We start from the raw sequence: 25269 nt of genomic DNA, 5'->3' as shown, positions 1-25269 counted from the left end.
TCACATCAAAAATCGGTACAAAGACCAATCAAAATTAAAAACAAACATGATTGGAACACAAAAAGAATTTAACTAAGCAACAAAAGTGTAAGTCTCAGAATAATCAATACCATATGTTTTAATGTACCACTTGTTGAAGATGTTTTAAATTCTAGCAGTTTTTTGTTTCTTTATTTTTTGGATTAATGGTAGCAGCTTTTTCTCGCTGTTATTTTCAGTTGTTTTTATTTTGTTTAATTTCCTCCAACAGCTAGATATTAATGGTGGTATTTGAACAGTCAACTACCATTAATGTGCTGCAATAACCAGCTGGAAGTTACTTCTCTATGCAGCTTATAAAAAGGCTACATCCAACCCTTTCCAAAACACAACCAAAGAAACATAACTCTTCTCTTTCTTCCATAGTTATTCTCTTCATCATCAAGTAATAGTCTTTGATGGATATCTTTTTTTTTTTCCCCTTCTATCATCTTTGGGTAATTGTATATTATAAATCCTAAAGCTCTAGCGTGAGTGCACACATATTCGGGCCTAGTTGAGTAATCCTAGAGACCATGCGTGTTGTGACTATTTGCACCAATATTCTCTGACAGACCTCAAGCTCTATTAGTCTGTTTCCCATAGGGAGGCCTCAAGCCCTATTAGCACTACCCCTCGGGATTTTGATTGGTATCACGCTCTCGATATGTTTCAGCCTACTCAGAGCTTCCAATAACTCAATATTCTCTAGCAGACCTCAAGCTCTATTGGTTTGCTTCCCGTAGCGAGGCCTCAAGCTCTATCGGAACTACCCCTTGGGATGATGGACGGCACCATCACGACCTCGATGTGTTTCAGCCTACTCACGGCGACAGCTCAATACTTTCTGGCAGACCTTAAGCTCTATTGGTCTGCTTCCCGTAGGGAGGCCTCAAGCTCTATTGGCACTACCCCTTGGGATTATGTATGGCATCACGCCCTCGATGCGATTCCGACTGCTCAATCCTCCTTTCGAATACCACAAGCTCTGTTTGTCTTTCTCCTTCATGAGTTGGGAGATGGCATCCTGCCCTCAATGTATTTCAACCTATTCTCGAGGCTTTTAGCTACTCAATATCAGGGTTCTTATACATGGAGTGAGGTACTCAAGTTCCACAATTCTATTTTCAAAATCAATTTTCTCTTTGGCGGCCTCAAACTCTATTGACACGCCTTTCTCTTGAGTCATCCCTCGCCTTACATGCCTCCACATTGTTCAGTTTTACAAAATTTTAAATTCTCATTTTACAACTCATAAAGTTCACACACACTGAACTCATGCACACCATGCTCTGATACCAACTGTCACGGACCCCTAATTTAAACCCAATTAACGAGCTGCACGGCACTTGTCTAGGCTCTCCCTCGACAGAGTCGGCCAATAATTACACATTCAATTCAGCTGTCATGAACACTCGAGAGGTTTTCGGAAGCCATTCATAGTTATGAAATATCAATTCCAACAATAATGAATTCATGAAGACAAGCAACCTTCATACTCAATGATACGTGGAACTAGTTGTTATATTCAATCAACAAGACAACCATACAAGCCATCATCCGAGTAATTCAACATCCAATAAAAGAATCCCTAACGAAGACGAGTGAAAACATCTCTCCTCCCCATTTAACCGAGGTCACACTGTCAAGCCCGAACACTAAGCTTGTTTGGGGAGCATACCTACTAATGACATTTATTATCTCTAGGCCTAGAGCTATCTTGGATTTTAATGATCATATCCCCTATTCTTTTAACATCTACTACATTATCTTTCAGGACTAGCTAATTACTAAAATAACAAATTCTCTTCACACATGTATGCATATAGGTATTATCATGCTAACTTAATTGGGTTCCAAAATCAAGTTTAATCATGTTTCTGATACATTTCAAGACCCGGTCCTTGGGTTTCCCTATCTTTGGTGAATCTACATTGACAATAGTTCCAATATAGACAGGTTTGCAAAAGGGTTCATGTCAGCCAAGTATTGGAAAATCCCAAGAACAACAAAAGTGACATCATATTTGCATTTCCAAGGACAAAAGACGGGGGCAACTGATGCAACACCAAGCCTCTTGCTCAACTTTGGTAAGACAACTTAAACTCTAAAATTGAAAATGTGCTGATTATAATCAATGTTTAGGTAAATTTTATGAAGTTGGTCAAAGATGGGATCAATCATCCCTAGATACTCGTGGATATCACTTTAAATAAATAAATAAATTCTCCTCAATTCACAAGACTGGTTAACTCAGAAGTGGAGAGCAAACAAGTTTTGAGGGGGCTCACCATTTTTCTCCTCTTTCAAATGGAACCACGAAACCTCGAAACAACCTAGATGTCAAATCAAGTTCTCTTTTATAAAAGAAGAATTTATGCATAGATGACTGAAGGATTTTTAAGAAGAAGAATAACCATTCTTATTATTTAAAGAGACACAATTACAAGTTAAATAGTAGAGGAAGGCCACCAAATTAGGAAGGCCACAAAATAAGAAAATCAAATCACCACAAAATCAGCAAATCAAATCAGCAGATCTCTAGGCTAGAAAACAAAAAATTGAAACTACTAGAAATTGAAATAGTAATTTCAGATTTTAAAAAATAGAATTTCCTAATTTAATCCCTAGAAATATGACACCACCCCCCCCCCCCCTTTCAAGTCGGAGCGTAGATATCTATCATGCCCAACTTGCTTACAAAGAGCTCAAAATTAGGTCTGAAAAGTCCTTTGGTGAAGATATCGGCTATTTGTTGAGAAGTAGGAACAAAAGGCATGCAAACCGCTCCACTATCAATCTTCTCTTTTATGAAGTGTCTGTCAATCTCAACATGCTTCGTGTGATCATGTTGTACTGGATTTTGAGCAATAGTTATGGTAGCTTTGTTGTCACAATACAACTTCATTGGCTTGTTCACCGGCATCCACAGCTCTTCAAGAATTCTCTTCAGCCATAGCATCTCACAAATTCCATTAGCCATAGCCCTATATTATGCCTTGGCACTGCTCCTTGCAACCACATTCGTTTCTTGCTTCGCCATGTGACCATATTTCCCCAGACATAAGTACAGTATCTTGACGTGGATCTCCTATCAATAACTGAGCCAGCCCAATTTGCATCAGTGTATGCCTCTATGTTCTGCTATGTGGTCTTTTGGAAGAGTAAACCCTTGCCTGGTGTACTTTTCAAGTATCTGAGAATCCGATAAACTGCTTCAAGATGTTTATCGTAGGGTGAATGCATAAATTGGCTTACCAAACTCACAGCAAAAGCAATATTGGGCCGTGTATGTGATAAGTAAATTAACTTTCCCACCAACTTTTGATACCGAGTTGTATTCACTGGATCACCTTCCTTGTCATCTCCAAGTTTTTGATTGGGATCTATTGGAGTGTCTGTTGGCCTACAACCGCTCATCCCAGTCTCCTTAAAGAGGTCAAGGACATACTTCCGTTGGGAGACAACAATCCCTTTCTTTGACCGAGAAACCTCCATTATAAGGAAATACCTCAGAGATCCTAAGTCCTTGATCTCAAATGTTGATGAGAGGGAAGTCTTCAATCAGTTCATCTCAAGTACGTCATCTCCAGTGACAATTATATCGTCTACATAAACAATCAGTATTGCTGTCTTCCCATCCTATGAATGTCTTATAAACATCGTATGATCACCTTGCCCTTAAGTATACCCCTGACTTTTAACAAACTGAGTGAATTTCTCAAACCAGGCTCTTGGCGATTGTTTTAACCCATATAAGGACTTCTTCAGTTTACACACCTTTGTGCCGAACTTTTCACCAAATCCTAGAGGTGCATCCATGTACACTTCTTCCTCTAGGTCTCCATTAAGAAATGCATTTTTTACGTCCACTGTTGCAGAGGCCAGTCACGATTAGCTTAAAGTGACAAAAGAACTCTTACAGAGTTAGCTTCGTGACTGGGGCGAATGTCTCCAAGTAATCAATGCCATAGGTCTGAGTGAATCCTTTGGCGACCAATCGAGCTTTATACCGTTCTAGAGAACCATCAAATTTATACTTAACTGTAAACACCCATTTGCACCCTACAGTTGTCTTTCCTATTGGTAGATCAACTAACTCCCACGTGCCATTTTTTTCAAGAGCTTTCATCTCCTCGAAGACAGCCTCCTTCCACTCAAGAACTTTCAGAGCATCCTGCACAGTATTAGGAATCTCCATACAAGACAATTGTGAGGTAAAAGCACGAAAAACAGGTGAGAGATTTTCATATGACGCATAATTGGACAATGGATGTTGGGTGCAAGACCTCACACCCTTCCAGACAGCAATGGGAAGTTCAGAACCATCGAACTCAGGATTGGAACCAGACTCCGGTTTAGAACTAAAGGACTCAGAACTCGAAGATGAAATGGACTGAACATGAGGTAATGGCTCGATGAGGACATTACCTAGAGGGTTTACGGATTCTGGACAATGTAAAGGATTGGAAGACCCTTTCTTTTGAGTTGTCCTCTATCGCGAGTAGACAATGTCAAATGGTACCAATGCTTTTCCTTTGTTAGTTATTATAGGATCATGAACATCATGAGATGGCAATGTAGGAAGACCTGCCTTTTCAGTATTTAAAAAACTCGACTCACTTTCTCCTGGTATAATAAAGCTTGGGTTTTCAAGTTGAATAATCAAAGATGGAGAAGGATCATTTTGCAAGTCTTCAATTTGGAAAAAATCATGAAACACAACCGAATCTTTGTTTTGGTTCCCCCCTGAAGATGAGGCATAAAATAGGGATGTAATTCAAAGAATGAAACATCCATGGTAACAAACATTTTTTTAGAAATGGGATCAAAACATTTATACCCCTTTTGAGTGGGAGCATTACCAACAAACACACATTTTGCGGCTCGGGGTTCAAGTTTTCCTCGATTATGTCTATGAATATGAACAGAAGCAGTACAACCAAATATCTTTAGTTGGTAAAGAAAAAGACAGCCGATTTGTTGGATAAAACTTATGAAAAACATCAAAAGGTGTTTCAAAGCTTAAAACCTTATTAGGCATTCTATTTATGAGATATGTAGCAGTAAGAACGACTTTACCCAAAGATATTTAGGTACCTGATTGGTAAAAAGCAATGCCCGAGCTGCTTTCAATAAATGTTTGTTTTTTCTTTCAGCCACCATTTTGTTAAGGAGTGTCGACACAAGAACTTTGATGAACAATTCCTTTTTCAAGAAAAAATTGGCCCAAAATGTTTTTGAAATATTCTTGACCATTATCACTCCACAATATTTGAATAATTTTTTGAAATTGTGTTTGCACCATGGTGTAAAAATTTTTGAAAATTGTTTCCACTTTAGATTTTTCCTTTATCAAATAAAACCAACTTAATCTCATGTGATCATCAATAAAGGTCACAAACCATTTTTTGCCAGAATACGTAGATGTTCTACATGGGCCCCAGATATCACTGTGAATCATAGTAAATGGTATAGTTGGTTTGTAGGGTTGGGTGGAAAAGGATGCACGATGATGTTTAGCAAACTGACAAACTTCAAATTGAAAAGAAGATGGGCTTTTATTCTGAAATAAATTGGGAAACAAGTATTTTAAATATTGAAAACTAGGATGGCCTAACCTATAATGCCATAACATGATATCATTATCTTTGAAAATAAAAACAGAATTTAAGAAAGTAATTTGACATTGTCTACTCGAGTTAGGTCCATCGTCAAAATAATAGAGTCCATCTTTTTTCTTAGCATTGCCAATCATCCTCCCCGTGGTCAATTCCTAGAATTCCCAATAAGAAGAGTAGAAATTAGCTTGACATTGATGATTAGAGGTAATTTTACTTAAGGACAACAAATTGCAAGACAAATTTGGAACGTGGAGCACATCATGGAGAGTTAACAATGAAGTGAGTTTGATAGTTCCTAACCCGGCAATTACCGAGAGTGAACCATCTGCAATTTTGACCTTTTTATTGCCTGCGCACAGACTATAAGATGAGAACAATTTGGAGCAACCAATCATATGATCAGTTGCACCAGAATCAATAATCCAAGAATGAACAAAATTAGGAATAACACCTAAAAACACAGTAGCAAGAGAGTTACCCTTCTGTACCAAAGAACAAGATGGAGTTAAGGACAGTTTTGGAGATTGAAACAATTTTTACAGGTGCTCTAATTGCTCCTTGGTAAAAGGGACTGCATCTGAGTTGGTAGAAAGCTCCTGAGTCTCTTCACCAGTGGCTTGGTAGGCGTGACTGTTTTGCTTGGATTTTGACTTCCAATTTGCTGGTTTACCATGAAGCTTCCAACACGTCTCCTTCGTATGCCATGGTTTTTTGCAATGCTCGCACCACGGTTTCTTACGCCCATCGTTGTCATAATTTACACCCTTGACACAAGAGCAGAGCTCTCAGATTCCAGGTTAAAACCAGGTTCGGTGTTGCGCAGCATGATTTTTCTCCTTGACTCCACACGTCTAACTTCAAAAAAAACTTCCCGAATAGAGGGCAATGGCTTCCTGCCAAGAATGCGGCCTCAGACCCCATCCAAACTCCGATTAAGGCCGGCTAAAAACATGTAAACCCTGTCATTTTCCTCTCTCTTCTTGGGGCGAGCGTGGTCATTCAAATTCTCCTAAACATCATCATTACACTGATCAAGTTCCTGCCATAACGTTACCAATTCGTTGTAATAAGTAGTAACATCACGATCATTCTGCTTGGATCTCTAGAGTCGAGTTTTCAACTCAAATATTTGAGAAGAATTCTCTAGGTCCGAATAAAGATCTCGAAAGGCCTCCCGGACGTATTTAGCAGTGGGAAGAAATAGGTGAGGTTTTCCAGTGGCAAGTTCCATGGAATTAATTAGCCAAGCAATAATAAGAGAATTTTCGGACTTCTACTTTTTTAGATCAGGGTCACCAGCAGCAGGTTTCGATATTTTGCCAGTCAAATACCTTATTTTGCCTCTGCATCAATCACCAATTTTACGGACTGAGCCCACTCAAGATAGTTGCGCCCATTGAGTTTTGTAACCGTGAGATAAAGGGCTGAATTCTGAGAATAGTAATCAGCAGATACAGACCTGGGAGGAATAGTGGGATTGGGCGGAATGGTTTCGGAAGTACTGGAAGAGCCGGTAGGATTTCTTTGGGCGCGGGTCATCGCCGACTTATAGACATCATCAGAAGAAAGAACAAAATAGAGAAAGAGCACGAGGCTCTGATACCATGAAGGATTTTTTAGAAGAAGAATAACCATTCTTATTATTTTAAGAGACACGATTACAAGTTAAATAGTAGAGTAAGGCCACCAAATTAGGAAGGCCACAAAATCATAAAATCAAATCACCACAAAATCAGCAAATCAAATCAGCAGATCTCTAGGCTAGAAAGCAGGAAACTGAAACTACTAGAAACTGAAATAGTAATTTCAGATTTTAAAAAATAGAATTTCCTAATTTATTCCCTAGAAATCCGACAAGGAGGGGAGTCATAATTAGAACAGGAGGCTAGGATATCCCCCTCTAACTGAAAATAAGTAATAAAAATAAACAAAGTAGAGCCCACCAACACACACATGAATGCAGGAAAGAGGCAATCCTAAAAAGCCCTAGCCCCAGGAAATGAAACTCAAGTAGAAACCATAAATGCAAATTTACAATAACTGCAACCGCAGAGCTTGATCCTTGAAAATCCCAGCATTTATCTCCAACTGGATACACCAAGTCACAGCAAATATAGCACAACACCATAACCTTTGTGCCTCCTTTTGCTCTCCAAAGACACTAAATTGCATAAGTAATAAATTTTCCAAACTTGCAGGACAAGCTCAATGCTCCTCAAAAACATCACAGTTAACTAATCTTCTTAAAAACACCAGTCAAATCTAAATTAACCATGCACAGATCAATGTAAAATGATGAGTGTGATACTCATTTCTGTTACTAGTTAAAACATTTAACGTGGACATCAGAAGATAATGCCTTGTTATATGCCCTGACTTGTAGCAAGTCATTGGGGCTGACCCTATGCGGTCAGCATACACAAGGTCCACTTAGGAAGCACCTACGCATGATGTGATCACATGCATGTGAATTAGGCATGGAGCTCTGTTCAATCTCACCTCAGAAGACTTCCAAATGCCAAATGGAGGGGCTCTATCAGAAAATTATCCATTTTTCTGTGGCTTATTGAACGAAAGAAAAGCTGCAAATGCATTGTTTTTTCATCAAAAAATATAAATTATATTAATGGCTTTCCTGGAATATAAACTCAATGATAAAACTAATCAGTGAAAGGGGCAATATTTTTCACGTGTTTGGCAACAGCATAGATCATATACTAATTCAAACATATCTAAATGCTATTAATGCCCATATTTATACGCACAATGATGTGTAGTGGACATCTAACTGTTTGGTTTAGGAAATTTTTGAGGATTCCTGGGAACATGAGCTGGGAATCCTTGATGTTCGCATTTGATTCATCACGAGAAACACAGGTGGTGAGCATCTAGGGCTGGGATTCCCCTAATTCATTATGACCACAAAACAAGGCCATCTAATTCTTTGGTAATCTGCATTCCCTTGGGAAAGCCATGAGGTTGCCAGGCATCTGATTCCCCAAACTAAGCCCCTAATTTCAGTAACACCAAGTCTTGCTGGCCATTAAGGTCCATCCTACAAAGACACACACATATAAATTTATAGATAATAAAATCAGGTTCTTCCTACATTGAGGCACAGCTAACTGCTTATTTTTCAAATTTAAAAAATAAAAAATAAAACAAAAGCAAGGGATAAATGCTTCTGCAGAATTAGAAGAAATACAAAAATACAAACATAGAAAGCATAAAGAAGATGGAAAATACCTTGAGGAACAGCATCCAATCATCCCCTCTGCAAATGGTTTTAAGAATGTGAACTGTAGTGTTCCATGATGAGGCAACCGAGGTAGCAACTTGGCCTGACATCTCCTCTGAGAAGTGGAAATTTGACGAAGGAATTTTCTCAACTGTATATCCCAAACTGGAACAGTAGAGAATTTTCACAGGCAGTTAGGATTCCACTCAGTTTTAATATATATATATATATATATATATGTATCTGTGTTTGCACACGTGTCATGAATGTATGCATATATATGTACATATCTATATATGGCCAACCAAAACACAAGGGATAATGCTGACAATCCAGTAATTACATCTATAGCCAGGTACAGAATGTATCATCAAATATTTATCATGATTCCACAAGATCTGGTCAAGTTCCAGCAACAGCAGAGTGGCATATAAAATGAAAATAGGCATCCATACATTTTCTCAGGTAAATTGCCATGGATGAACAGGAATATTGCCGCAACCAACAAAAGCTTAGAAATTCCAGCAACAACTGTATATCTGGATGCAATGAAGCTGTAGTAAAATGCAATCAATACTAGAACCATGGCAAGTGTCTGCCTTTTATCCTTCCAGAGAAGCATATCAGCAACTGCAAGAAGAAACAGCAGGAAATGTGTTGATATATCAATACATAGACTAAGAGAAGTATGGCAGTACTTTAATTATATCGTCTTAAGCTTTCACAATGCTAGAACTTTGATCACATTTTACTTGCATCATAGACATTAATCATTGAGGAAGAATTGTTATATCCTAGTTCAACAAAAATGTACGCAGCTAAAAAATTGTATCTCCCAACAATGAACCATTCAAACATCCAACATTAAAATGTAAATGTATTTTACATATTGGAGCTGTTGTCCAGCACCAAAATGAGCTCTTTGACATGGTGGCCAACAAGGAGGTGGTATCAGTGCAGACCTCAGATGCTGTCTTACATGCATAAATATTATTTAATAATTCAAAATAAAATGTCCAATTATGTAGCTCATCAACAGTAACTCTATTTTGACTGTCATGCACATTACAAGTCTGCCTCGTATGTACAAAATCTTAATGCTCTAGTCACTAAATGAGCACGACAACCTTCTACTCCCATCCTAAAAGCTTTTGATTACACCAATGTTTTAAAAGGTGAAGGCATAAGGCGAGGCATTTTAACCTAAGACAAGGTGTAAGCATTAAGGCTTTAAGGTGTAAGACTTTGAGAATTTTATTATTAGATAAAAATATGTACATAAATTACATATATTTTATAAAATAAATAAAAATTAAGAAAATGACGAGTAAAAATGTAAAAAAAAAAAATCAAATATATATTGTAAACTACTTGTTCACCATTCAAAAAATGCAAACTTGAATTCATTACGTAAATCATGATAAGAGATAGCTACAAAATTATAAAGTTCAGATCTAAGATACAACCCTCAATCATTTTGGAAAGATTGTGGTTCAAGAGTTTCAGCAATCAAATCAAATTACATCCTTTTTATATAAACATGTAATTAAACTTTTTTAGCCAAATCTAATTTGAGATACCCACCCAAAATGCATAGAGTCTCAACTAAAAAGGCACAAAAGGCATGCCTTTTGTCCAAATGTGTTACCCATTTTTGGGTTCAGTATTTTAGACTAAGCCTTAAGGCACTTTAGGCATGCCTTGTCTCGAGGTGAGCCTCAAGCCAGCCTCAATTGAGCTTTTTAAAACATTGGGTCACACTATTTCTGCCTCACGTCATGTCACTGTGCAGGTCTAAAAATTCAGATGACAGGATTCTGCTATGTTGGTGGCTGTTTTAGAATGCAGCTAAACATTCTTCATGAATTTGGAATCTTATTCACCTAATTACATAGTTCAAATCAGTGACTTAATTGGGTAAGCAAAAGCATCCAACCAATATATCAACCATGTATGGCAGCCATGGATTAGCCACCACTTGAATGGTGCATGGCTCATCATGGCAAAAGTAACTGCAAGAATGCACCAGGCATAACCAGAATTTGGACATTAGTACAGCTGGAATGGACGTCAAGTACTCATGCAATGAATAAGAATTGAAAACTCATACCCCTTCCGCTTCCTAAATATATATAAGCTTTAGATGGCCCATCCTTTTTGGGCCTAATTTCAGCCCTCAGATGTGAGTACGACTCAATTGTCTTCTTTAAACCATCCTGCAGGGAAAATTAGAATCACATTGTAAACATTATCATTAACTACCTAAAATTTACTATAATGTACAATTATAAATAGTGCTGGCCCTCTCTGTATGCATTGCCTGGCAAATACGCTAATCCAACATAAGGCTACATTGTGTATTAAAAATATTACACAAAAATTAATCTGAGAAAACCCTTTACATGCATTGGAATAATTAAGTTTCTAGTTAGAAGGATCAAGTTTGTGGACCATTGCAGCTATTGGGTATTGGCACCTCCCATATTATTATCAATTGCAGGTTAATGGACACCAGCAGCAACTGAAACCAATAGAAGGTTCCAAAAAAATTTTCTGCGGGGGAGGAAAAAAAAAAGTTGGGGTTGCTATAAAAAAATAAAAATATGATCTATTAAGAGTTCGAAGAATTTCGAACTCTTCTCTATTCAAGTACACCAAACATCTACAGTACCGTAACTAGAGTTTAAATGTATATGAAGACCCTAAACATGTTGTTCTCATTCCATGGCACAAAAATCAAATGCATCATTCTCATTGCTATGGAACACTGACAAACCTCAAGTGGTACAATGGGAATGTAGCCAAGACGCTCTTTTGCTTTTGAACAATTAAAAGTCCTACTGCAGGAGAGGAGTCTAATTCTTGAAGGAGTCAGTTGCGGAACCTTCATCCCATATGTAGCTAACATCTTATAGGTCCATTCCACTACATGTGCAATCGGCATCATGACAAAAGCAGGAATCTTTATCCTTGGCCTGCAAACTACATGATATCAGTCAAAAAAAGGAATTAAGCATTGATACTTATATATATATCATGAATTCATGATGATTTGTCACTAAACTACTTTCTGTTAAAAGAACAAAAATGTGAAGAAACGGTCAGAGAAGTTTCTATTATATCATGAATTCATGATGATTTGTCACTAAACTACTTTCTGTTAAAAGAACAAAAACGTGAAGAAATGGTAAGAGAAGTTTCTATGATGAAGGAAGATTATGTTCCTACTTCAGCAAGAACGCATAAAGCAATGACCCAAGAGAGAAGAAGACAAATAAAAAATTGACAAAATGGAACCCCAATAAACAAAACGAAACATAAGTGCAATATGTGAAGGATAAGACATCTTCCAGGAATCATCTAACCACAATAAGGCTGCCCTCCAATCCCTTTAAAGATTGAACAGCAAAATCCCCTTTTCTACTTTTCCTAAAACCCCTGAATCTCACAATCAAGAAATCAATTTCACACTTTGAGGAACCACCCACACTTCAGCAAAACAATAGAAAGGAACATTCCCGACTTGGTTTGCCACCTGAAAATGAAAAAAGAGGTGTGCATCAGTCTCATTAATTTCTCACTCAACATACAAATATGTGGGCGGATGACTTTATAGGATCTTCTTACCTGTAACAAGTTATTAGTATTGAATCCTGTTAAGGGTCAAACTTCAGATGAAAGCCCAGATCTTAAAAGGAACCCTAGCCTTTCAAGTGGCATGATACAAAGGAAAAGAATTAAGGTTGAAAGTCTCAATAGATGAATGAGAAAAGACTTAAGAGGAAACAAAACCCGAAGATTCAATACCTTTGTGCACTTACAAAGGTATGATAATCAATATATAGACAAGAGACTTGCACAGTTTCTCTTTTTGTTCCCCAAACTTGAGAATTAACAACACAACATGCAATGAACTTTGAAATAATACGTCTTCATATATTTAATGTCTTTGACTCTGAAGATATTACAATAATTAAGGATATTTGTGAGGTGGATTAGACATATATGTGGGGTGGTTCTGCGATAATCAAAAAGATTAGGATAATTGTAAAAACAAATCCAACAAAAGAGGGAATTGACTCCTAGGGCATTCAAATAACGTGACAACCCTCAGTGGTTCAGCAAGGACGGCATTAAAACTATATTTTAAAAGGAACTTAGCAATATGCCTATTCACAATCAGACAAGAGTTTGCAAAGTGAGGATTATGCATGTTTTATCAGACTGTAATACATACCAGTCCACCTTTGGACTCTAGACTTGCAAACAAGTAGTACTCCATGTCTATTGTTCCAACTTCCAAAACTAAGCTAATTATTATTAGAATTCAAAATTCACACTGTAATTTGACTCGGATAGAAAGAGATTCCTTTCCCAAACATGGCTAGCAGACATGAAAATATAGAATGACTTTCAGTACAAGAACATAAGACAAATTAGTCCCCAAACTGTTATCAACTCATACCCAGCAATTAAATCTACGTGGCATTACCTAATAATAAAAAATAAATAAAATGACACTTGTTCATAAGAGTACAAGTAAAAGCACAACCAACAACAAAGATCTGAAAAGACTCACTCCTCGTGAAAAATCGTAGGCAATATCATGAAATTCATCTTTGTCGTTAACTCAGATTTCTTAATAGCTGGGGGCAATATATAAACAATTATAACAGTTTAGAATATTTGATAAGACTAGAGTTTTTTTATGGAGAAATTGGGGAAACTTAAAGGATGGAAAATAGAAAGAGAAAATAGGATTGATCACTTTGAGGGGATCCTCCAAATTAGCCAAAGGCTCTAAATTATGCTATTGCTAGAATGAAAAAGCCCCATAGAGTTAAATATAGGGTAGGGAACCCTACTCCTATTAGGAATGTAAAAATCCCAATCCAAGTCCTTAATGAACTCAATCCAAATTGATTTGGGAATCCTAGCACATTAAATAGAAGTCCTAATTGATTTGGGAATCATAACATTAAAAGAAATCTTAATTGATTTGTGAATCCTACCACATTAATTAAAAATCCAAACTGATTTGGGAATCCCTAACAATATTTTACTCCCTGCAGGATATTACAAGAAGCATATTAAAGTCTTCAATGTTTAACAGCTTTCCGCAATCAATAGCCCTTGATTAACTTGCAACAGTAAAGTAGTCTAGGACCTCATGGTAAGTTGATAGATAAAGGCATAACTAGCGAAGATTCAAAGGAACGACTTACTTTGACCTTAAATGTTGGAATTTTGGAATTAAAAGATACTCAATTACCAAGAGCTAGGTACATTTTCCGAAAACAACCTAGAAGAAGAACACCAACTTAGCAACAACTAAACATGTCTACTGAAAGAAAAGGGGAAGGTACCTTTCATAGCCAAGACCCTCGAGAATAAGCGAGACAAACACCCAAAATTTGATCGGCTCCATATTAGTTAAAAAATAGGCCTGCAAAATTATCATATGTTAGTGCCAACAAACCGAAGGCACCCATGCCAGATCAAAGAATGCAAAACCAGTTCCCAAACTCTCCAGCCTGACAAAAATACAACACAAGACACAGTAAGAATCTGCAATGGTTTATTACTAATTCTAGGTGACAGGGCACCTAATTGAGAACCCAGCCACAAGGTATCCAGCACCTGTATGTCATGTACAATGTCAACCCACAGTTAGAACTATATAGCATTTTGGCACCCACCAGTCTACCACCAAGAACCTCGTTGTTACTGTTTATAAGGATTGGCTAAATATACCTCTCCAAGGGAAAATGCCAAATAGGCACTCTTCCTATTGAGGTTATATGCATTTATTCACCATAACACAAGAACCAATAGTTAGGGTGTGCACCCATATATCTACCCATATGCATCTACCTTGTCCAGTGGAAGGTTTTGTTTAACTCATGCTAAATATTAATACAACCCTTGTACTGCATGTAGATGGTGCCATACTGCTATTTCATGTGATTTCATAAGGACTTCTGCATTCGAATTTCCACCAACAGCTTGAACCTCACCATCTCCACATTCTAACAAAAGGAATGCTTGCATCCAAGTGGAAAATATGCCATGGCAATTAGCAATTACAACCTCAGCACAATCTAAGAGGAATCTTTAGATGAACGTACTACACTTTTTGCTTAACACCAGCATCAATTGAGAGAAACCCTAAAGTTCCCACCTCACTTTGCTTAATGCTAGCAAAATGAAGGCAAACCCAGAAGCCTGGATACACCCTAAAATGCTGTGGCTTCTGGACAGCAGTAATGCAAGCTACAAAAGAGTTTAAGCAACTGAAATTTTTACTTTTTTTTTTTTCAAAAAAAGTAGAACTTGGAAACAGTGGAAAAACAGTACCTGCCCTGCAGCTCTTTCTGCAACAACCCCTCCTGATGCTAATGCTCGCTCAGCACATATGTGGCCATGTGCCACATTTTCAACATAAGTGAAATCATACATGTTATTGCCATCACCAATTATGAACTGGACATGAAAAGATAAAATAAAAGCATTAGATTTTGCTCACTGAAGTGTGTATACGCACACACACAAACAATTATTCATAGAGAAGAAATTTCATTAGAGGGGAGAAAATGAAAGTACAGCCCTCTTCAATTATCCACAGCCAAAATTTTATATGATCAAGAAATATCTTTTGACCAACCATTGATAGGTCCGAGCAAACACATCTCGGCAATAGAAGGGAAAAAATTGTGTGATTTGATTGGCTGACACATATTTAGGCAGTCAAAGTATTCTAGACTTACAATCCAAGAGATTATACATGAGATTTTTCTGTACATTTTTAGATAGAAGTCATTTAAATGGTAAGATAAGCTAGAAAAATATAGTCCTGAGTGATTTAAGTGTCTTTGTTTTGCTCGACTCCATGACCCAGGTCACAAGGTCCAACTTTCTAACATACAGTATATGAGAGAATAGCATAGAAAATCTAAGTCAAAATATTCAACTTCCTCTGACAAATAAACACAACTTGCAGGGAGAACATCACAAGCAAAAGACACCTAAGAGAATTGCTTACAAACAGCAAGACTATAATACCAATAACAAATACAAACAGAAAGAGACTACTGAAAAAGAACGATAGCAGATGAAGTAATTTGGTAATCAATGTACAAAAAAAGCAGAAGAGGAAAGCATAAATTGAAAGAAAGTCTTACTTGAAGGCTGGGTAAGGATGGTTCAGCCATTTGCAACAAAGAGCATGTGCTAAGGTGTCACAACTCACAAGGTCTCCATTACCCACAAAGTCTTCCCAACTACAATGCACCAAGTCCCTCTTGGTTCAGCCAATTCTCCATAATCAAATTCATTGGTTTCTTATCCTACAAGTAGAGAGGCAAACAAGCACACAGAGAACACAGAATCTACAGGAGAAACATCTCCCAACCTTTAGTCTGTCATTAAGATGCAGGGCACACACTCTACATACATGTAGGAACACCCATGCACGAATTCCGTGGTGTTTCAGGCAACCCCCAACTATCAAAGGGATTGTAGTTGGGAACCCAAACAACATAGATTGTGCTAGATGCAACCAGCCTGTGCCAACAAGATGTTCACCCACTCTAATTGTTTTTGCATGGCTAGAATACTGCCAGGAACTGAAAACCCACAAAATTCCCTCAAACAAGGGGAGTGCTGGTCATCCATCACATAAAACAGCCTAGTGTCGTCAACATGTAAATAAAATGCTCATGCCTTTGGTCAGAGCACATGATCTACAAGTCAACTCTCTATGTTGTGCATAGATCCTTTCAATCATACCGCCCTCCACACATGAACACGTAGCCTCAAAACATATGATGCATTTGACAAGCCATCAGATTAACAGCCAAGGTTATTAAAATCAGGATCCTACATAGAATTGCTAGGATGATTTGCAGGATAAGACAGTAATTGGATCGAGGATCGTAAGATTCTACTAATGCCATAAGTAAATATATAAAATGCATTTTTTGTTGTTTTTTCATCAGCTTATATGATACAAACCTACAAAATTGGCTAGTAAGTGTTGAAGACTCAAAAATTACAAGTATCTACGATAGGGCCCTCATATTACAAAAGAAGAAACAATGAAGTGTTCAAATTGTTGCATTTCTAACTCAATCAAACAAGCTTGCGAAGAAAAATAAATAACCACTTCTGAAAAAATAAGAACATAATTTTTAACACAAATCAGCCAACAAACCATAGAACATGAATATCCATTTTTCTTTTTTGAAAAAAGTTTCTTGACAAACAAAAGATATACTATCAAGCTAGCTTCTACCTTAAATGTCAGCATCCAAGCCACCATTTGTCTCATTGGTATCACTAAGAGTCTAAGACTATCATCAATGACTTAATCAAGGCCATCAATAAAATCATCACTACATTATGTTTATTATTGCTAAATGCATCAATGCGTTATTTACCTATCTTCATGCTTAATGTTTAAAGTTTGCACCAAGTTTGAACCAAAAAGTAAATTTTTGAGTCATAATTTTGTCAATATAAATAAACTAAATCATTTTCTAAGTTGTCCATTTCATGTATAAATTATACAGGACAAAAACCCAGCCTATATGAAAAGTACTTTAATAAATATTTTTAAAATATGAAAGAATGTAGGATATTGTCATCTGACCACAATCCAGATTGCAATTTTAACAAACATGTTAACAGCCCACACATCCTGCAGCATGTGGTCAATGAAAATGGCCCCAACCATCCATCTTTAACCAAGCAATGCATCAACAAGGCACCCAAGAACCATTGAATTAGAATGCTATGTGCTCCTCTCAAGCAACATAGCATAATTTGAACCCCAGGAGGTAGCCCATAACAGAGCATCTCTTGATGCCACCTTGGCATAAGGGCTAATTGTCCACGTGTTTCAGCCATGCTAAGTGATTAAGTGCCGACAAACCAAAAGACACCAACATCTTTGTTGAGAGACTGTCAAGGTAATTCCCTATCTTCTCATATTTTCATAATGGTACATCCCTTTCCCAGCTTGGCAGCCTTACCTCCACCTCCTGCAGCCCTTCCACTTCATTAAGTAGTAGGTTCTCCCGTTCTTCTTACAATGCCCCTCAGTTCTGTGATCCAAAATTTTATTGACATCCCTATCAAACTTTTTTTATAATTAATGGCAGGGCTCATTCTGCTTGTCTCCTACCTGCACTTAACAAGATCCGGATGGGAAGGTTTGGGGAAACTGACATGATGGGATCAACTTTCAGCTTGTCATGTAACTTCAACCTGTGGCAACATCACTACTGCATTTCAAACAGTCCATTGTAATTGGGAATCAATCCCCATCAGCTGTTTTACTGCTAATTATCTTCCATATCTATGGTGCAAATTCTAACAATACCAAATCCCACTTTTCAAACTGCACATATCTTCTTTCCTTGTTTGCATACTAATGCATTTAGACAAAGTGTCTCTAGCATCTTCAAACATCTCATTTATGCAGGAGAACATTTCCCACCACACACTGCACAAGTACTTATGTGAAGTGAGAGGTTGAACAAGCCAACTCTAATCGGCTCATTCAAGAAGATCTATGCCGATCATAACAAAACTGGAATACATCCAATAAATCAACCCAATTTCTCTGACTTGTGTTAAAAAAATGCCTCAAATATTCCCCAAGCAAAGCATTCTTTTTTTCTATCTCACCATCTATCTAAGGGTGATTGCTTGTAGAGAATTTCAATCCAGTCTCCATCTAATTGAACAAGTGAATCCAGAATTTCCCATTGAACCGCGCGTCTCAATCACTGACAATATGCTCAGGCATCTTAAAGTGTTTCACCACATGCTTGATAAATAATTCTGCAATCCCATATGTAGGGTAAGCATGTGGGGCAGCAATGAAGAATTCATATTTGGAAAATTGGACTACCACAACAAAGATAGAATGCAAGTCCTTCCCCTTTGGCAATCTCACAATGAAATGCACAGGAAGTTTCTCCATGGCTTCTTCAGAAGATGTATAGGTTGCAGCAATCTTGCTTCCTTTGTCTCTCCAATTTATCTTGTTGGCAAACAAGACAGTTTTTATATAAATTATGCATCCTCTTCCATCTTGGGCCAACAGACAGATCATGCTAACAAAGCAAGTTTCCTCTCACTTCCCAGATGTCCAGCTCACTGTGCATCATGCGCTTCTCTTAACAATTCATTTTGAAGCCCACTAGCGCAACGAACATTATCTCTACTACCCTTGTTATACACCAACCCATCATCCAATCAGTAACAATGCACAGTGCCATTCTGCACCGTGAGTCCATTAATTCAGCATCTATCTTCGCAGCATCCTAGATCCAATTAGCAGAGCTGCATTCCAACCGAGTAAGGGCTGCCACATAGCCCTCTAATTAATGCATTCGAGCCCCACCTAATTCTACCTTTCCAGTCTATGAACCAACTCAAAATCAATTCATCCAAAAACCTATTGCCAACAGGCTAGCTTTGGTCTAAGAGGTATTAGCCAAATTATTAATCACCACGGTAAACGTAGTCCCAAGGAGATAATGTTTATATATCTCTAAACAATGCACCATTGCAACCAAGGTCTTAAATTGAAGCCAAACGGAAATTTCGATTTTGATGTCAATTTTGATTTCAATTTGAAAAAATAACGGAAATTAGTAGTAAAGCATGGAATTCTTTGTGAAATTCTTTGTGAAACTTTAGAAATGGTTAACAAACATAATAATATAAGTTTTAGGACTAATACATTACAAAAGTTGTACCAAACATATTTGTAAGATAATGTACATTAAACATATTCAGTTAATACAAATGAAATTCATAAATCATTATTATTTATTATACAAATAATGATAATTTAGATATGAATGGTTAAATAAAATGTTACTGTATGTTATTTTTTCATATAATTTCAAAAGCACTATCTTTTGTTTCAATAAAATAAATTAAGACAAAAATTTCACTAAAATTTGATTGTATAGTTAAAATTGTGACAAGTTTCACTAAAATTACGAGATTTCGATAAATTTCGGATGATTCAATGAGATTTCAACGGAAATTATGCAAAACGGAAATCGACTGCCATTTCAATTTCGAGGGTGACAGAAATAGAAAATTTCGACGGAAATTTCGACAATTTCATGGAAATTTAAGACCATGATTGCAACCATCTCCTCATGAGTAGAGTACTTTGTCTCAGCATCCTTTAGCTTTTCACTGGCTATATGATGCCTTTCTTCGATAAGGGCACCCCCAATAGCTCTAGGAAGCATCAATATGCACCTCAAATTGAACACAACTGCAACACTAGTTCTACCTATACAACCATCTTCAATTCATCAAAGGCACCCTGGCATGACTCTGTCCATACTCATTTCCTATCCTTTTTGACAAATTAGTTAATGAAGCAACCTCAAATTGAATACACGCAACTGCAACACTGGTTCTACTTGTACAAGCATTCTGATAATGCTTGGCCAACCCTCGGACAAATGCAATTCAACAATCTTTGAAGGTGCAAGCTAATCAAGAATGCTTGGGCTTTCCTTCCATCCATTCTGACTTGCCCTTTGCTTAGCCAATGCCCCAAGAACATCATTTCTTGGCAAAAGAGCCCACCTTCTTAACACGAATCTGATTTTCCTGCAACTTGATCGGCACCTTTTTTAAATACTACTGGTCCTCCAAGGAACCACCTTAAATTACAATGCCATATAGATAATTATGACAAAATAATCAATGTAATCATAGAAAACATCACTAATTAAATTACATAAAGCAGAAGGAGAATTTGTTAAACCAAATGGCATCACGAGGAATTCAAAAGCGCCACTGGTAACACAAGCTATCTTTTAGTTGTGGGCGGCCCCCCCCCCCCCCCCCCCCCCCCTTGCAATCTAGCACTTGCCAATACCTTGACCTTCCAGTTATGTGATGTACGAGGCTTAAACAGCCAATCAAATAGCAACTCCAATTTGGAACAGAGTACTAATTCTTGATAATAACCTTGTTTAGTACCCGACTTCAAGGGCTAAAAAACTTCTCCTCATTTGTTACGGGATAGAGTTGTGTTCTGACCTTTTTTGGGGCTCACTCTTTTGAATGGGGCTTTGGAATGGTCAATGAGTCCAAAACTTGACAAAAATCCAACTACTTCCTAAGTTCAGCGAACTCCAAAGATCCATCTTCTAAGGGGCTAGTGCTGGGGTTCTAGCACCCAGCACCAGCTCAATTTGATGATCAAGGTCACAGTGGAAAAGAGTTTGGGAGTTCATCACATGGAGAATTCTCCCAACAAGTTTGCAACCACATCAAGGAGTTACACCGATTGATCCCATTTAACTTCCACAAGAGCAGCCAAGAATGTGAAATCCCTTTTTCTCAATCCACCAATCACTTGCAATGCTAACATTATACCAACTTTCTGCTTGCCTACCTTCTTGCTTGGGTCGTTATACATGTCAAGGAAAAAGCAAGAAGCATGCTTATCCGAAACAAAATTCCAACAAGATGGAGCATTAATATGACCTCAGATTTCTCCCTGCCATCTTTTGGTGTACTTGGAAGGAATGAAAAAGGAGAGCCTTCAAAAGGATCAATTACGCCTCTTCAAATTAGAAAAGAGTAGTGGCTTGCTACTGTTACCAGCTGGAAAAATAGACAGTTCTTGAATGATCATTATGCAATTCTTGAATTTTGTGACACCCTGGAGGGTGGGTGATCCTTGTTCTCTTTGCTTAATGAGTTGGCATCTCCTTAATGCCTTGTAAATAAAGTTCTTTTTGCTGATAAAAAAACAAATTAACAACCTTTGGGACTGTTTGGTATCCTTATAGTTTTCTGTTTTCTTATTCTCTTTCTCCATAGTGAAGAAACAGATTATATAAATGCATTTGTTTATATTGTCAGTTTTCTGTTTCTATTGTTGGTTTTCAATTGTTTACCAAAAAACTAAAAACTAGATTTTATCGTTATCGGCTGTTTTAGCAACCTGTTGTCAAAAATTTCAATATCCAAAAATAGTTTTTTCTTATTAAATTATTCATTTTATACATTTTCAAACTAGAATCAAAATTAAATGATCACATGAATTTGAATATAATTAAAATAAAAATATACATAAATTGAAAATAATAATAAAGCCAACCACAAAATACTTTTACTATTTTTCAATTGTTATGTCGAATAAAATTTTTATTGCAAAGTAAATTTTGAAAATAGAACAATTAAGAAAAATAATTATAATAAATTTTATTTTTATTATAGTAATTTTTTTAATGTGTATCGTTTGTATTTTTAATATGTTAATCATATTTTTATAATATTATTTGATCTAAAGATGAAAATGAGCATTTTCTAATTAAGTTTTTTAATTTATTAGTTTTACAAATGTTAACTAAACAGGTTGTTAGCCTTCACAAAGAACTTGATGCATAAGATAACATCAAAGTCATCCAAGGGCATAGTCATGGAAGTACACTTTCCTTCCACTATCCTATCACAAAAACAGCATTAGCCATTCCCTGAATAGGCTTGGCTTCAAAGTTTACAGCCTGGATTTGACTCAAATGAGAGAGTTTAAGGCCAAACCTTGTTACTCTCTTCTCTACAACAGTTATGACTTATGAGTGGTACCCAAATCCGCTATTGCATCAACTTCAATCCCATGATATTCACTCAACATACATAAGTTCATTTCTTGAAAGGGACATTTCTGCTGTAAGAGGATTCAGTAACTGTAAAGGATTGAAATGTTCAAATATTGACACGTGAGGGAATTCACCATCATAACCATCATCATTTGAAAATAAAAGGTATCATAGCATTCAATTTCCGCCGCTTAGGACAGCCACAAGCTCGATGAGAGCCATTACAGATGAAGCAACGAATTGGGATTCTATAAAACTTGCGTTCCCTTATTCTAGTTACTCCTTGTGCCTTGGATTTGTCTCGTTTTTCCTTTTTCTTTCCCTTGTCTTCCTTGGCCTTGCCTTTGTCTTTCTTTGGCTCGACTTTGGACCTTTCTAAAATCCATCAACTCATCTCTTGCTACTAGTACAAGGTTTTTCACCCATCTCCACAATTCCATCTGCACCTGCAGTTATAAACCAAACAAGAAAGTGAACAACTTGTCTTCCTCCGACAGGTTCATAAGATCCAACATCAAAGAACCTAACTCCTTGACAATGAAAAAAACAATGCATGTATGCTTCAATGGTTTCAGTGCATCTCTTGCTTGCAACACATGTAGGGGAGGAATTGATCTGTTAATTCCTTTAGTATTTCCCACATTTCAATTCAAGGCCTTCCCGCACTGGTGTTGTCCTTTGTTCGAGTGTGTATCACCATAACTTGCATTGCCTTCAAATAAATCAACGTAATTACAGCCCTTTCATTCTCAAGAATGCACACAACTTTGAAATATTGTTCCATGTCCCACCACAAATTCTCTATGATCTTTGCACTTCGAGTACCTTCAAATGATTTCAGTTCGGGAACCTAAACCTTATGAAAACTTCACCTGCACCAAAGCCTACAAACATGGCCGTCTTCACATGAGTATTTTCCCCATCCATAGAATACAATCGGTTCTTTTCCCCAAATTTTACTCTTAGCAATTCCTATGTTCAAAGCAAGATGTTGTCTAATCAGACAACAAATTACAAATATCTGGAAAAGCTCTATTGCTATTTCACAGGGCAATCCACGTCAAAAGAATGAAAGTGAAGGGCCTACGACAATGACAGAACGCCCCAAATAATTGACCCGTTTGCCAAATAAAGTCTCACGAAATCTTCCTAGCCTTCCATTTAACAGTTTTTGTCAAGGCTGTCACATCACTCAACAAAGAGGATATTTCATTTTTGTCACAACCACGAAATCAAGATGACACTCTAGCAACCAACCAATTCATTGGTCAAACATTCACATTGCGCTACTAACGGAACCGTGTCATCTGTCTACAGAAAACCAAGAAAGTATTCCACTCAATCCAATTTATCCCACCAACCTGAATTCGCCATAAACAAACCAAGCTTTGATATCAATTCTCAAAGGATCTGAATTACCCACAAATTTTTCACATTATGATGGCACTATATTCTGCTTGGTTCAACCAATTCCACATAATCAAACTAGTTGTTTTATTATCCTACATGTAAATAAAACAAGCATGCACGTCTCCTAACCTTTAGTCCTTCATCAAGACAAATGGAACACACTCCATATGCATGCAGGAACACCCACACAAATTCCACAGTGTTTAAGTCATGCAACAAACATGTGCCAAAAAGGCACTAACCCAATCTAATTGTTGTTGCATGGTTGGAATACTGCAAGGTGTTAGAAACCCATGAAATTCCCACAAACACGGGGAGAGCTAGTCAACCATCACACAAAACTGCCAAGTAACCGTTCTGTCAACATGTCAACAATCTACCCCATGTCTTGTGCCAAAACACATGGTCGATGAGTCAATTCTCTATGCAATGCAAGGATTTTCTTCAATCAAGCTGCCCTTCACACCTGAGCACATAGACACGCGACATATGATGCATCTCACAAGCCACCCGATTAACCACCCATCCATCCTGCATTATAGCCAAAACCTGCCAATGTAATAGTGTGTGGTCTGATATCATGGCCCCAATCATTTCCATCTCTAACCAAGCCAAGTGTCCACCGAGGCACCCCAACAACCATTGAATGAGAATTAATGTGACCCTAAGCAGCAAGCTAATAATCTGAAATCCACGAGATAGCCAATGACAAACCATCTCTTGATGCTGCCTTGGCATTTGGGGCATATTTGTCCACATGCCTGTCAAATGACCACGGGGTTAAGTGGTTGACACAAGGCCACTAGTCACAAACATTATAGAAGATATGGCCCTTGTATAACTAGATGATGAGGAAAAGGACAGTATAACAAACCTATTATGCTATTAATATCTTTTTTAGTTGAATTAAGCACTCAAAAGAATTTCGTGACAGATATGATGACCTTATTACAGATCTGTTCATGTTAAATAACATGTTAGCCAAATGAATTCACCAAAAACTTAGACACGTTAGAACTAGTTTATCCTCAAAACACTTCTTTCTAGTTAAAATATATGCTACCTTATCGAAAAATTTAAGAAAAAAAAAAGAGCTTGTTAAATTAACATTGTAAATCTAGAAAAGGTGTAGAACTGGAAAATAAGTTTTTGCTATTGCAACACATGACAAGAGTTTACCTGATATATCAGCGAATGCTCAATTGTGCAAGAGAGCAATTGAGAGAGAGAGAGAGAGTTGAAAGAAAAAATATTATACAACAATAAAAGTTCAAAGCCTTTTGATAATGAAACTATAATATTTTCATTCTTCGTAAGTAAAGGA

At 37.1% G+C, this 25269-nt stretch overlaps 1 protein-coding gene across 5 annotated transcripts in view; it reads right to left on the bottom strand.

The window, feature by feature from the left end:
• The window catches only part of LOC131150798 (3beta-hydroxysteroid-dehydrogenase/decarboxylase), a 39440-nt gene that overhangs the window by 8056 nt on the left and 6115 nt on the right, over nucleotides 1-25269 (bottom strand). For 4 of the 5 annotated variants that reach the window (XR_009135602.1, XM_058101768.1, XM_058101766.1 and 1 more), the window contains exons 6-11: nucleotides 15238-15363; nucleotides 14247-14326; nucleotides 11657-11855; nucleotides 10991-11096; nucleotides 9336-9510; nucleotides 8889-9045 (exon numbers count right to left, since the gene is read on the bottom strand). Coding sequence is in view for 4 of the 5 variants with exons in the window: in XM_058101768.1 (XP_057957751.1) it covers nucleotides 8889-9045; nucleotides 9336-9510; nucleotides 10991-11096; nucleotides 11657-11855; nucleotides 14247-14326; nucleotides 15238-15363 (843 nt within the window). In the remaining variant the exon portion in view is untranslated. Of the gene's footprint in view, nucleotides 1-8855; nucleotides 9046-9335; nucleotides 9511-10990; nucleotides 11097-11656; nucleotides 11856-14246; nucleotides 14327-15237; nucleotides 15364-25269 lie in introns of all 5 variants that reach the window. The other variant, XM_058101767.1, reaches the window with a different exon arrangement.

The sequence above is a fragment of the Malania oleifera genome, chromosome 3 (genome assembly GCF_029873635.1).
Source record: "Malania oleifera isolate guangnan ecotype guangnan chromosome 3, ASM2987363v1, whole genome shotgun sequence".
In the NCBI taxonomy this organism is placed as follows: domain Eukaryota; kingdom Viridiplantae; phylum Streptophyta; class Magnoliopsida; order Santalales; family Ximeniaceae; genus Malania; species Malania oleifera.
Note: the sequence above shows the minus strand (reverse complement) of the source record. Positions and strands in the feature narration are given on the sequence as shown.